Genomic DNA, 14,153 nt, shown 5'->3' with positions numbered 1-14,153 from the left:
TATTGAAAAAAATTATCAGTGTCATCAAGCTACTGTCTATTATTTACATTCTGATCCAAAGATGAATGATAAATCACAATTCTTTTCCATTTAATTATGAGGAAATGGAACCAGTATTTTTTAAGAGTTGTCCATAAGAGAAACACTATCCAGTAGAAATACCTTTTATTTAGAAATACCTTTAATTTAGAAACACCTTTAAATTAATAATTTTAATTTAGAAATAAATATTTTCTATATATGGATGAAATTCCCAAATAAGAAATGTCAAAGCAAAATATCTACAATAAAAGTATTTGACCATAAAGTTAAGTCTCCTTCTAGAAAATGTGTTCAAAAACATTTGGAGGAGATGATAAACTCATTTTTCTATGTATTCTTTCTGGCTACTACACTGTAAACTTAAAAGCTGAATAGAAAATAAAAAAAGAAAAAATACCTTCAGTTATTTTGTGAGCTTTTTGTTCAAAATTCAGTAAAGATGACTGAAATAATATGCTTATTTTTTATTCCACAGCTGATCTGGTACAACAGTTACCAGGTGGGATGTGCAGTCTCCTACTGTCCTACGAGCTCCTACAAGTACTTTTACGTTTGCCAATACTGCCCTGCGTACGTACTGCCTGCTTACTCATTATGGACATGGATAATTATGGATTATGGATATGTTTCCAAAACCCCCTGTGCCCCACTGGCTGTGTGTAGGATAAAATGAGTGCAGTCTACTTTGACCTTTTATAATTTTAAAAATACTAATGTGAATTGTGGTCTTAACAGCAGGTTGAACAGCAATATTTATATTATTTCACATTGAAACAGTTGTTAGGGAAATTTCAGCAGATGAGCAAAGGTGTATCTCTGGCAGAATCAGGCATAAACCATGCTATAACTTGGACCACAAAGCAGAAAATCAGATGCAAAGGGAAAGCCAACAGCAAATCAATATTCAGAGGTAAATAGCCCATCTCAATCAGCTGGTGTCAGAAAGGGTCTGCTGAGGTTATTGAGCAATCTGGTCTAGTGGAAGGTGTCCCTGTCAGGGAGTTGGAACAAGGTGATCTTTAAGGTCTCTCCCAACCCAAATAATTCTATGATTCTATGACTCTGTGATTGCCTTTTAAGCCTCAATCACTTGCAAACTATTAGAAAAACAGAGCTAGAAAGCACATAACTTTTTAAAGGATAATGCTATACAAATAATCAAGTAGTTTTGTTTCTTTAAAACTTATTGTCTCACTTATTTAAAATCAAATGTATTGTATTCTATGAATATCTGAAACTAAAACATGACTGCCCATGAAAATACTTTTATCCCAAAACTTCTGGATGCCTTTCACTGTGATAATTCCTGTTAATTGCCCAGAGCTTCATGTTAATTTTGTCGTGTCTTGTATTTCTTTCAAATTTCAGAGGAAATAACGCAATGCAAATAGCAACACCTTACAGAAGTGGACCAAAATGTGCAGACTGTCCGGGCCACTGTGACAAAGGGCTTTGCAGTAAGTGACTCCATTCTCCTCCTGAAAACAAACACTGCATTACCTCAGATAGTGATGTTGATCCTGTGTAGCATTTTACTTTTGCACAGTTATTTCTTGCTAATCTGGATGAAAGATCCTGGAGCTGCCCCTTTCATTACCCACCCCTGCAATAACAGTGCTTAAATATCCCACCAGAGCAGGCACAACCCTGAGCAGGGTGGGGTTTGGACCAGATGACCTCCAGAGGTCCCTTCCAATCTCAACCAGGCGGTCGATACCCACCTTTCCACCTGCATTGCCTTCCTATAATATTCAAGCAATTTTAACAGCAGAGCAAAAGTGCAAAGATTATACAGACAAGAAAAACTCGAATCTTATGGAAAAGGCAGAAATATGAATTCAAAATGTGGTGTTCAATTAACATTTCACATGTTTGTTTCCCTCTCTTTTATTTTAGCCAATCCTTGCAAGCATCAAGACCTCCTTGGAAACTGCAAGAACCTGAAAACTTTGTTTGGCTGTGGCCACTCGCTGGTGAAGCAGAAGTGTCCTGCAACCTGCAAATGCACCACTCAAATCATATAAACTCCTGGTGGATTTCATTACAGCTGCTGTGAGACTCATAAAAAAAGCATAGAACTCACTGTAAAGTGTATTATTCACTCTCAGTGCATCTGCTCAGATTGAACCTATAGATAACAATTTTATCTGGAATCTGACCATTAGTTTGGTCCTAAATCAGACTAGTACCCAAAAATAAGTTCTGATGCTATTTTAGGCTTTGTAAAAATTATGCTTAAGCTACTGATGTGTTATTTGTGGCTTTCCTTGGAGTGGATATGCCACTGATTAATTTCTTTTTAATGGGAAAAACACTTTTAAAACACTTTAGGGGAGGGTTGCATAATATGTTAAATACCACTAAACTTTCTTCTGTTACCTTTTTGTTGATTGTCAGTGGAAAGTATTCCTGCTAAACAAACACATGATTTACCACTGGTTCACAAACAGAGCTTTTAATCGAAGTTATTTATAAATCAAGGTGGTTTTTTTCAATCTGGAAAATTCTTGATGGATATTTTGAGCAAAGAGGGATGTAATTTTTGTACAGGCAAAATAGGAGGCCCACACTGAATCTGACAACTTTGTGACCTAGACACAAGCTTTCTGATAAATCTGTTTGTGCAGGTCATAAATGGCTCCTCCCTACTAATCTTCTTCCTTACACTTTTCCAAAAGGATACATCCTGGTGCCATTCAGGATGCACTAGGGTGCCTCACAGGCCCTCCAACTGCTCCTCAGGATTGTCTGCTGGTCTCCCATAGCTCTCCAGTCACATATACCAGCCCTGAGCAGGGCAGATCCCACTTGCCACCTTCCCTTCCTATTTTAGACCAGTAAAAATCATTTTCTCCTTAGGACTGCAATTCTGGTTCAAGACACAGGAGGGTGAGCCATGCCCAGACATTGATCTGCTTCACTTTTTCATTTTGCTGCCTGTATAAAGGATTTCTTCTTCCTTTAGATATTAAATTTCTAGGCCTACCATGGCCTGATTTTAACACTTGCTTGCACAGAATTTCTTAGTTAATATTGGCTGAATAAATAATCACTATACATAGAAACAGTTTGGGAGTGGTTTCTTCCCCTCTGTTGTTTCATCCTGTCTCTGTTGGTCAGATTACTATCATATTAAAGCAACTGCTAGCATCATACTAAGGTTTCCAGGATATCCATGACTAATTTTGGTAGGCTTGATTTTCTACCTGCCTGAAGCTCAGTTTCACCATCAAGTCTATGTGCCACAATGCAGGGCTCCAAAAAATCTGGAGAGGGACTTTTTACAAGGGCATGGAGTGACAGGACAAGGGGGAATGGCTTCACACTGACAGAGGGCAGGGTTATATTAGATAATAGGAAAATATTCTGGACTGTGAGGGTGATGAGGCCCTGGAACAGGTTTCCCCAGAGAAGCTGTGGATGCCCCATTCCTGGAAGTGTTCAAGGCCAGGTTGAATGGAGCTTAGAGCAACCTGATCTAGCAGAAGGTGGCCATGCCTATGGCAGGGGGGTTGGAACAACATGATCTTTAAGGTCCTTTCCAACCCAAACCATTCTGTGATTCTGTCATTTGTAGAAAGTGTAATTCAAACCAAAGCTGTGCTGAAATTTCCTAAGAAAACTATGTTTTCCTCAGAAAACACTATTCTATGAAACCTTAACGCTCTTACAGGAGTATACAAAATTTTGGGAAAACTTTCAGGTGTTTTCTGGTTTATTTTCAAAGACTTATTTTTTGCTTAAAACCAAAGAGATGGGTGTTAAAACTCCTTCCACGCACACATTTCCCCTTTCCTCCTCCTCCCTCTGGGCCAATGAATTTTTAACAAGGAATTTCTTTACTATTAGAGATTTCTGAGAGAGTTGCCTCCCCAAAGATCCAGCTTTTGTGCTCTGGATATCCAGCTACGGTGTTTGAGCATGGTAGCAGCAGGAACTGGAAGGGATCTTCTTCAACCTGAAGTGCCTCCCTGGAGCACCAAGCACCCAGCTCAGTTACTGCAGGGTATCCAGGCACAGCTTTTAAACTTCTATAGGGGATTTCAAAAGATTCTGCTTCCCTACCAACGTGGAGTAGAACAAATAGCAGGTGAGATGAAATGCTACCTTGGATGTTCCTTTTTCTTAGCACAGGCACCAAGGAGTGCTTGGGTCACTTAGTTGTTCATGTCCCTGGAAAGGCTGAGATGCTGCTGAATGTGGGTTTGCCACACACAGATGAGGTAAAAGCAATATGACATTCACTAAGATCCAGCATGCCAAATGAAGTTTTTCTCCATTCTTTGACTGTATTTTCACACATTTATTTTTCATACTGATGTCTTGAGAGTTATTTCCTTTATGGTACTAGCATATGCTTTTGGTATTGTGCTACTTTTTAGATGTTAGTCCAGGCATGAAGCAAATAACACCAGGAATTTCTTACAATTTCTATTCTGGTTCCAGATATACCCACAAGAAGCACATATGCTGAATGATGATAAGAGCAACTACTATAGTACAAGTCTAAGCCTTATCTGTGGGGAGTGGTGTAAGAGCTCTTCAGCAGACAATTTACATGACAAGGGTTTTAAACATAGTTTTGAACAAATGTTATGAAGCAACCTAACAGTCTGACAGCTTCTGAAGAAAGAGCACTTTTTGATATTTAAAATTCACCAACTGTAATAGTCCCATTGTCTATTTTGGCTATCTGAGAATCAGCCTCTAGGCTAAGCCCAGTGGAAGGTCTTTCACTTCCAGTATCTCAAAGTCTTGCTGAGAGTCATTGACCTGTATCTTCCCTGCTTTTCTCCAGCTATTGGTATGTTACAACAAATCTTCCATCAAACTTGCCTCACTCGTGTCCTTAACATATCTCACCTACAATAACAACTGGTTAAGCAGGGAATTACAGAATCAGTAAGGTTGGAAAAGACTTCTAAGATCATCGAGTCCAGCCCGAAACCCAGCACCACCATGTTCACCACGAAACCACGTCCTCCAGCGCCCCATCCACATACCTTTACAACACCTGCTGGGATGGTGACTTCACCACCACCACCACCACCACCCCTTTCCATGAAGAAATTTTTCCTAATACCCAACCTAAACCTCCCCTGGTGCAACTTGAGGCCACTTCCTGAGGACCTCATACTAAATGGAAAGCAAGGGTTGAAAACCTTCACACACCATTAGAAATTTGTGTTGTCAGGATGTCTAATTTATTCCCAAAAAAAAAAAACTCTGGCAAGATGGTTGAGCAACACCAAACAGCAAAGGTCCATCAGAGCAAGGATGTTCCCCACCCCTGGGCTGTTCCTGGTTTTTTAGGCCAGGCTGCCAAAAATTGTGTTCCTCTAAATGTAAGGGCCACAGTTAAACCGTGAAAAACAGGAGATGAACTTTCTCATTAAGAAGTTTCTTGACAGCTACTATCTCTGCTCTGGGCTGAGAGCAAGACATTTAACCTTGAGCTTCAGACCCACTGACTGCAACGCAGAGATAATCCAGGACATTCAGGGCAAGGAAGATTAATTAGTGAACCCTGAGAAAGAGCCTATGAAGCACTGAGACCTGGAAAATATAGGATCACATTTGATAGCCACACCTCCAGTATAATTATATCTCAGTATGACCACAAGTCAAGGGGACAGGGGGCACCAGGAGATACAAGGAAGGAAGTGACACTCCCTCCCACACCGACTCACTGGTGACATCTGAAGGTTCATGGGCTGGTCACTGGGCTCAATCCTCTGCTCTGGGGTCTGTGCAGTGCCACAGCTGGGCTGTTCCCTAGGACTAACAGAGATGCTCTGTCATCAGCATCAATAGGAAGTCTTGGGGAAAGGCAGTTTTTAGGAAAAGTTGAGGCAGCAGATTGGCATGGAAATGCTCTCTCCCACATTTAGGAAATGGCCCATAGTAACTATCCATTCTTTTGTTGATAGGCAACCCGAGGCTCAGCACATGAGTAAATGAAAGGGACTCTTTAAAATGGTTATCATCACATTCTTGGGTTGTTTTTTCCACAGTAATGGAAATGATCACTTCAAATCAAACGATATTTGTCGCTTTCTGTTTTGCATCTTTAACACTCCTCTGCTTCCTTCTCTACCTCCCACTTCTGCATAAAGTGGTGAAAGTAAAGGAGGAAAGCCTAAGCTACCACATTAAAATCAAATCAAGGGTTTTGTTCATTTTGTTGACAAATTTTGCATGAAGCACAACATTTTTTATTTGATTAATTGACTTTAAACCACTAATTTTTATACTAGGGTGTGTAAAACCATTCACTTATTTTCTGTAAATTGTCTTTTTCCAGTGTCATCAAGTTCCAGAAAACTATTCTGAAGATAATAAGGAATTACATTTTAAACCATGTTATTTTTATTTAGTGATACACAGCATTCTTTACACAAGCACATATGATAACTCAAGTTTCCGACCAAGTGCTTCCTAAAGAGACAAAATATGTTTATTTTGGCAAAAGTTGAAGTATAGCCCTTGTGATTTTTGCACAGGACTGAAACACTGAGGAGCAGGAGAGAGTTTCTAAGAACTACTGTTTCTAAGGCACAAAAATTACATTATTTCTGTAAATTCAAAGCAAGAATGGATTCACCTCTTGTGCAAATGTGGCTGTGCAACTCTGACCGCACAGTGGAGGAGATTTTGCACCTTCACCCAACAATGTATCAGAAAATATATAAAATGTCTCCTGTTTTTGGAAACAGATTCTGAAGTTGATGGTTTTTTTAGGAGTGACTCCCATGCAGGTATCACTATTTCCTATGGCAGGAGATGTTTCTCAACATCTTGGTCTTTATTCTTAATTTTTAACACAAAATCAAGGATATATATACTGTGTTAACAAATTTAAAAACTTTACAAATAGAGAGAAAAACATTTCTCTAAGGTAGTATGTACTAGCCTACCTACAATTGCAGGAAAAGTCCTCAATGACTTAAAAATTCCATGTTCCTAAGCAGGCAAATGCTGAGTGATTGAAGAGGGAAAAAAAAATAAAATAATAAAAAAAAATCATCCACAGTGAATAAGAAAGATGTTGGAAGCAGCAATCATGTTTCTTTCACAGATTGGGACACATCAATGTTCCTGAGGAAATCAGCTTATAAATCAGAAAGGAGAGAAGAGACAATGGAGATGAAATAAACGAAATGTGTAAAGGACCAAGAGGGAAAAGTGAAATGAAAGCAAGCTGTAGAGGGCAAAGATTGGGAGAAAAAACTTGTGATAAGGTAGAAGCCATCCAAAAATTTAGAAGCTTGCTGGACAGACAAAAGTCAATAGAAATATCAACAATCATCAAACTTAGTACTTAATAATGAGCACTGAGGAGGTTTTAGTGCACTCAGGGCATTCATTTTAATGTCCCTGACCAAACTCCCTTGAAGGTTCTCCCACCACCTGCCCATGGCCCCAGGAGCCCAGTTTTGGCTCAGCCTGTCTCATCTGTGCCTGTCTCTAGGTCTTGTTTTTTGCCCTGTCTCCTGGATTAACCTTGGACCATCCTTTCTGTAATCAATAACATAAGGATGGGTGCATTTGAAACACAAAACCAATCTAGGTGATTTTGACACAATATTGCCCATAGTAAGTCATAAACCAAGCTTTAACCTTTGCAGCTTAGATTATTCCAGCAGCTTCACCCTGGGAGTCATTGCAGATCTGGACAGATCTGTTGCACAAACCAGTGCAAAAGACTTTTACCCATCCCTATAGGAGTTATTTAATGCTACTATGCATGTTTTAGAGGTAAATGGGGAGTATCTAAGAACTATGTGGCATCTAATGAGCTATGGCTTGAAAACTTGTGTCTTTCACAGCTTGACATAAATGTTTCAGAGACTGGATTTTTCCACCGAAATTATTTTTCTTTATATACCCATTTATTTGCTCCCAGCTCACAGTAGTACCTCCAGTGTTGGCTTGTCCAGGAAGGAGTGTTGTATTTTAGATAGTAAGTTGGGTTGCAGTTGTTCATTGAATTTGTCCTTGGCCCATTGTGAGGAAATAATAAATTCATCTCGTCAGTTCAATAGCACAGGGCTACCTCTGGTTACTCAGTGATTTAGTACCCACTTCCTGTCAACTAAAAAAACAACCATGCAAATTAATTATGAAAGTCATGAAAGTCAGAAATCATGGCTTTCATCTGGTCAGCACTCAAGCTGCAAACAAAGTCCCTACTGGTCCCAGTATTCAGGCAACTGCAGGAGATGTTAATTGTACACAGGAAAAACAAACAATAGGGGAGTTTCTTGTAGGAATTGGTTATGTACTAATTGTTCTACCCACATTTGCAGCTCGTGCCAAGGTCAAAATGATTAGAATTGTGGAACAGTGTTAACTCAAGTACAAATCACACAGTTTATGACGGAGTTTAATTTGTGGTGTGGCTCAATTTACCAGACACCTCCTCCAGTCTGGCTGTTGTGGATGGATCCCTGTACAAAGGAACCCAGGAGCTACCTTAGCTAGGGAAATTGAAGCTAATAGACCTTTCTACTGAGGAATATTCCCTGATTTTGACCCTTTGAACCCTCTTGGACCCTCCATGCATGAATTGCAATTATTGTGGCAAACTTAGCATCATGTATCTCACTTCAGATTTCGGTACCGTTTGTGCACTCTGCAGGATTTAGAGGAGAGAGAAGGATTTAACCTTCTCAACAGGAGGGCATAATGAAGAGACGGGAACAGGCTCTCTTGTTGAAACACAAATCATACCAATTTTTCTGGAGTCATCACTCAGGTGATGTGGCCTTTCCTTAAAAAAAATAGAGCACACAGGACTTTTGCAGGAACAACACAACCTTTTCCTGAGAAAAACTCTAACTGTGAATGATCATCTGTGGCAAAATAAATAAAGAGGATTTATAAAGCTGAAAGGGGGGGGTTATACAGTTTTTAGAAAATGCGGAAATGGAAAACACCAAAATTACCATTTACAAATAGTGGAATAGACATCTTAAAATTCTGTAACACAGAAAAATGGTAAGAATTTGATATGAAGGAAAAAAAGATCCTGGGCCACACATCAGGGATTATAATTCAGCTTGTTACAGACAAGGCAAAGAGATGAACACACTTAACATTGCAGTTGCATCAACTAAGGTCATAGTTCTCTTAGAGTCACTATTTCTGAGGGAATGTACTGACAGGACATGGGGTAAGGGCTTCAAACTGACAGAGGGCAGATTTAGATTGGATATTAGGTAGAACTTCTTTGCTGTGAGGGTGGTGAGGCCCTGGCACAGGTTACCCAGAGAAGCTGTGGCTGCCCCATCCCTGGAAGTGTTCAAGGCCAGGTTGGACTGGGGCTTGGAGCAACCTGGGCTAGTGGAAGGTGTCCCTGCCCATGGAATAGGCATTGGAGCGAGATGATCTTTAAAAGTTACAACTTTTGCCAGTGCCTCAACACCCTCATAGTAAAGAATTCCTTCCTAATACACAAGACTCAACCCAATTCTCTTCAACTTTCTTTATAAATGCCCTTTCCCAGTTGCTCTTCTGACATGATGCAAAGAGTGAACACAAATACAGGTGCACTCACAGCTGAAGAGTGGATTTTGAAACCTAGAGGGAATCCTCTGTGAGGAAAGACAACTGAGATGACACACTGCCATGTCTGCAGTCATCTCCCTGGGCTTTTTCAGAAGTTTAACACCTACTTGCCCTTAGAGCAAGATTTGGTAAAGAACTTCATGCTGGCAGGACCAGCCACCTCAAGTGCCCCATTATGAGTGAGCACAGAGAACTGGTGGGGAGAAAGAAAAGCACAGGAACATAAGAAAAGTCAATATACACACATAACTTATCATTAGAAACTTTTATAAGTGCCATCTGAGATTTAAAAATAGACACCTAATTGTTGCTATTTTACTATTTCTTATTGCTCTCACAGGATAATAGGTAGAGCTTTTAGGAGTATGTAAATCATCCATCTTAGCTGAGGTAGGTCCTTTTTATCACCAGAGCAGTACAAGCAGCTCACTGGCCCTTGTGGAACGGAGAAGAGCCCTGTTATCTCTTGTACACAGCTTTTCTGTAACTTTGGGTTACACCTCAACCAAAAACTTCTGCTTCTGCATTTTATTCCTGCTTTGCAATGCTCATGAAATAAAAGCAGAACACGAAAGAGTCAAGTTTTTAAGTCAATCATGCTCCTCTTTAAGTCCCACTTTAGGCAAACACAGCTTAACTGGATGTAATTCTCTGGAATTCCTTCTAGTGTTAACCTCTATGAGTTCTTTGTGCACTGGAAAGATTAAAAGTGTTTTATAGTAATCAAGTAAAATCTTAGAGAACGAAGTCTGTGAGCTTTCAAATGGAAAAACAAAACTCAGTTACTTCAGCGAGAAACACTGTAATATCCACCTAAACTAAACCATCATCTACCTATTATCTGTAACTAATTTTTGTCCATTGCCCTTTCCTCTTCTGGTGGACATCTTAGTGTTCCCTGTAATAGATTTTTAGTGGTGAATTAGTGACCTTTTTTCCCCATGTTTGTAAGAAATCAGGTAAGAGGCTGGTGAGGATGATATGGATCCACTCAAGCCAATCTCATTGTTGCTGTCCAAGGAGTTGCAAAACCCACTTGCTGTTAGTTCCCTCTGTAAAGTGAAGGCTATTTAAGGACTGCAAGGACAAACTGCATTTAGTTGGCTGTGCTTTCAACTTGAGGAGAGGTACGGGGTCTGCTGACTCAAAGAATTAAAGTTAGTGTTTAATGAAGAAACACTTCTACTGTGACACCACAGAAATGGGACAAATGTCAATGATCTCAAAAGAACTTACTCAGCTCAAAGGCCAGGAGATCTAAAAAATATTTTTGCTACAGTGTGGGGGTGGGCTGCACCTTATCCCACCTCCCTGCTCTCTGTAGCTGTGTTCACAGCAAGAGCACACAGCAAGAAGTATCTTAAAGATTGGTGTGCACCCAGGTCATGCCCTGTAAATTCACATCACTGACTGAGGGATATTCATATCTCAGACTTCAATGAACTGAGCTCAGAGTCTTAAATAACATCAGCCTCTTGTAGGAGACAACCTGAACTTGATTGGAGCCTTTGTCAGCCAACAAACCTGACCAAAAGGGGATTTCGTCCTTCTGGAAGCCTGAAACTCTGCCATAACTGTTGCCATTTATTTACATAAAGGTTGGGATTTGTCACCAACACCCTATTTTTTTAACATTTGGAAAAATAGTATAATAGCCCTAACAGCCGTTTAAAAGACGAATACTTAAAGTTACTTAGTAGATCCAGGTGTGCAACAATATTTATAAAAAAACAAGCTCACTTCTCCCATTGCATTTATAGCCATCAGGATTGGGATAAAGCTAATCAGGAGACACAAGGGAATTTCCTGAAGACCAGCAGGTCCAGTTGTGTGCATTTTGATTGCCCTGTGCAGCATCTGGATGGACACAGAAAGACTTTGAAATGAGATGTTGCAGGTGGCTGTTGCCCGTCACCTGAAAAATCTGTGTCAGAAACAAGGCAATCAGGAAAAAAAAATGGGAATGACCAACAGCCATTAACATGGAAGTTGCTTCAGCTGGGAAATATATCAGACCAAAATGCAGGACCTACTAATTTTCTTCTGTGAACAAAGGTTTCACTGTGCTCTAGGGCTGCAGGATCCAGCCCTTGTTTTCATGATTTAAAAGGATAAACATGCCATATTCTCCACAGATGGCATGATCTAGGGCCCACAACCATCTGTAGAAGTTTATCAATTTAATAGGGAACTTCATTCATACACAAAACACCTTAAAAAAAAGTGGGAATAATCTCCTTTCCTTTAGATAATTTCCTCCAGAGAATTTCCACTAGAGAAATGAAGCTGGTTTTGTTTAGAACTGTGTATACAGGGGACAGTGGTTACAGATTCCTGTCAGTGCCAAATGCTTCTCGTGATTTCATTTTCCTCTTTTCTTGGAGAAATAACTCCCAGTGTTCAGCAGACTTGGCAGAGAGGGGAGCCCACGTGCTGTGATCAGGCCTTTTCCCTGTCCTGTGTAATTCTTATCAGGTTGGGAGGAGCTACAAAGAGTCTAAAACTGTCATTTTCAGTGCTCGGGGTAGAGCAGCATCTCGTCACAGTCACAGGGAACAACAATCCAAGGTTTAGCTGAGGAAAGCCAGGACTGTTTTCCTTGCCACACTAGTGACTCAGGGTATGGATATTCATCCTTCTTCCCTCGGAGAGGTTTGAGGAGAATATCCAGAAGAACTGCCATTTCCTGAAGCAGTGCCCAGACCCAAATTTGATACAAGTCAAAGCCCATTATAACAGGCAAAAAGAGAGGCAGTGAGTCAGACCAAACAGGGTTTTCCCAAAAAATCCAGTGAACAAAGTAGCTCAGCTCCACCCTCTGGATAAAACAACTTCTTGCTCCTCAGCAGCTGGTGGTGCCAGTCCTTTTTTGCCTAAAGTTGGCAATATTTGTAGTTAATTGGTGACAGATTCAACCTCGTTCATGGTGAGAGAGAAGTATTTCATTTACTTAGAAGAAAAAATACTGGAGTATAAAAATATTGAAGTATAATTTCTCCAGAGTGCCTACTTGCATGCAAATCATCTGTACCTATCTATGACCCAATGATCTATACCTGCTGGACATTAGTTCACCTCACCAGGAAAACAGCTTAGTTACTGGGGAAAAAAAAAAAGGAAAAAAGAAAAAAGACATGCATGAATACTCTTTCGATATAGGTGATGTCTCTGTGTGTTTATGCACCTGCATGAGATCTAAAATATAGAGTAATAACCACAGAGCAAGTCCTGATTGAATGGAATCGACCCATTTGAAATTTTAAACCCTACTAAAAGGCACTTTCCCCAGTAAGATTTCTACAAGGAAACTTTTCTCTACTCTGAAAGGACTTCAAATAAGGATTGCACATATGTCATGTCAGATCTTCACCACGGGAAAACATTATGCAATGAATAACACAAGATATTTATGGCCGAGCTGCGGGTAAAAAACAATGAACTTTCCTTGTGAGTTTGTTCTTTTTTAATCACTTCCTGTGCTAATGTGGGAGCTCACAGGTCCTCAGAGTCAAACCTGGCTGTCTGTCCTATCCTGTGGCACAGCAAGGATGAGCAATAGTATTTTAACAAAGCCCTGCTTCCTCTCTTTGAGCTGTTTGAATGAAATACAGTCTCTACGAAGGAAAAAAAAACCACATATGTGCTTGTTTTAGCTTTGCCACTTGCTTGATTTGTGATAGACTGGTGTGTTCTTGCTGAATAGTTTGATTTCCCTTCCAAATCCACAGACTCATCTGCAAGGAGAAAAAGCTGAGATAATTTTAAAGTTAGTTTGGATTACGGCCTAATTCTATCGTTGTATTAGAAAACTGTGAATCAGCCTTAGGAACAGAAAAAAAGCCACGGCACTGCCCTGTGTACCAGCACAGAGGTACCTTAAAAATAACTGAGTTCTTTAAATCTCATCTGAGCAGTTTTCCAACAACATCTCCCCAGGAGAGCAGCCCAGTGGAACATCATCTCCCAGAATCTACATATTAAGCTGATTTTTATACCCAAGGACTGATACAGTGTTTTACTGCTGTACCCTGGCTCTACTGCTTCATGACCCATGTCTACTACTGCAATATCATCCCTTTTTTTAATAAGGTACAATTTTCCATTAAATAAAGGCTCCTACTGTACAGTTTTGTCCTATCTTCTGACTAATGAATTAACAGAGACCAAGTTACTTGCCATCACATCAATATGATTTTCATCCACAAAACTTTGAGAAGCCAAAACAAATTTTGGCAAGTAATGTGACTCTTGAGAGCAAAAGATCATCCTACAATAATCAAAGTGAAATTTGATTTTCTCCTTCATTTTTTGAGAAAGCTTATAACCCGAGCTTATTAAAACCATGTAAAAGATTTGGTGTCTGATCTATTTTCATTATCTGAGTTAAAGGAAATGCGAAAAAAAGAGCAATCATTCAAATTAAAAAATGGAGTTGTTTTCTTCAAATTCCTTTTTTGATAATGTAAAGCTTTCTTTTTTAAGAACTAGGAATATCCTTTTTACTTGCAAAGAAGTACAATCATTTTCTTTTTAAGTAGAAG

The 14,153-nt window shown here is 39.7% G+C and overlaps 1 protein-coding gene across 1 annotated transcript in view; it reads left to right on the top strand.

The window, feature by feature from the left end:
* Window positions 1–2,066, top strand: part of CRISP2 (cysteine rich secretory protein 2) — a 37,260-nt gene extending 35,194 nt beyond the window's left edge. Inside the window, exon 8 of the mRNA XM_050315573.1 lies at window positions 1,939–2,066. Within this exon, the coding sequence (XP_050171530.1) occupies window positions 1,939–2,066 (128 nt within the window). The remainder of the gene's footprint in view (window positions 1–1,938) is intronic.
* The last annotated feature ends 12,087 nt before the right edge of the window (window positions 2,067–14,153 follow it).

The sequence above is a fragment of the Myiozetetes cayanensis genome, unplaced genomic scaffold, assembly GCF_022539395.1.
Source record: "Myiozetetes cayanensis isolate MyiCay16 unplaced genomic scaffold, myiCay2020 scf2-11, whole genome shotgun sequence".
Classification (NCBI taxonomy): Eukaryota; Metazoa; Chordata; class Aves; order Passeriformes; family Tyrannidae; genus Myiozetetes; species Myiozetetes cayanensis.
The sequence above is the reverse complement of the archived record's forward strand: the minus strand, read 5'-3'. Positions and strand labels throughout refer to the sequence as shown.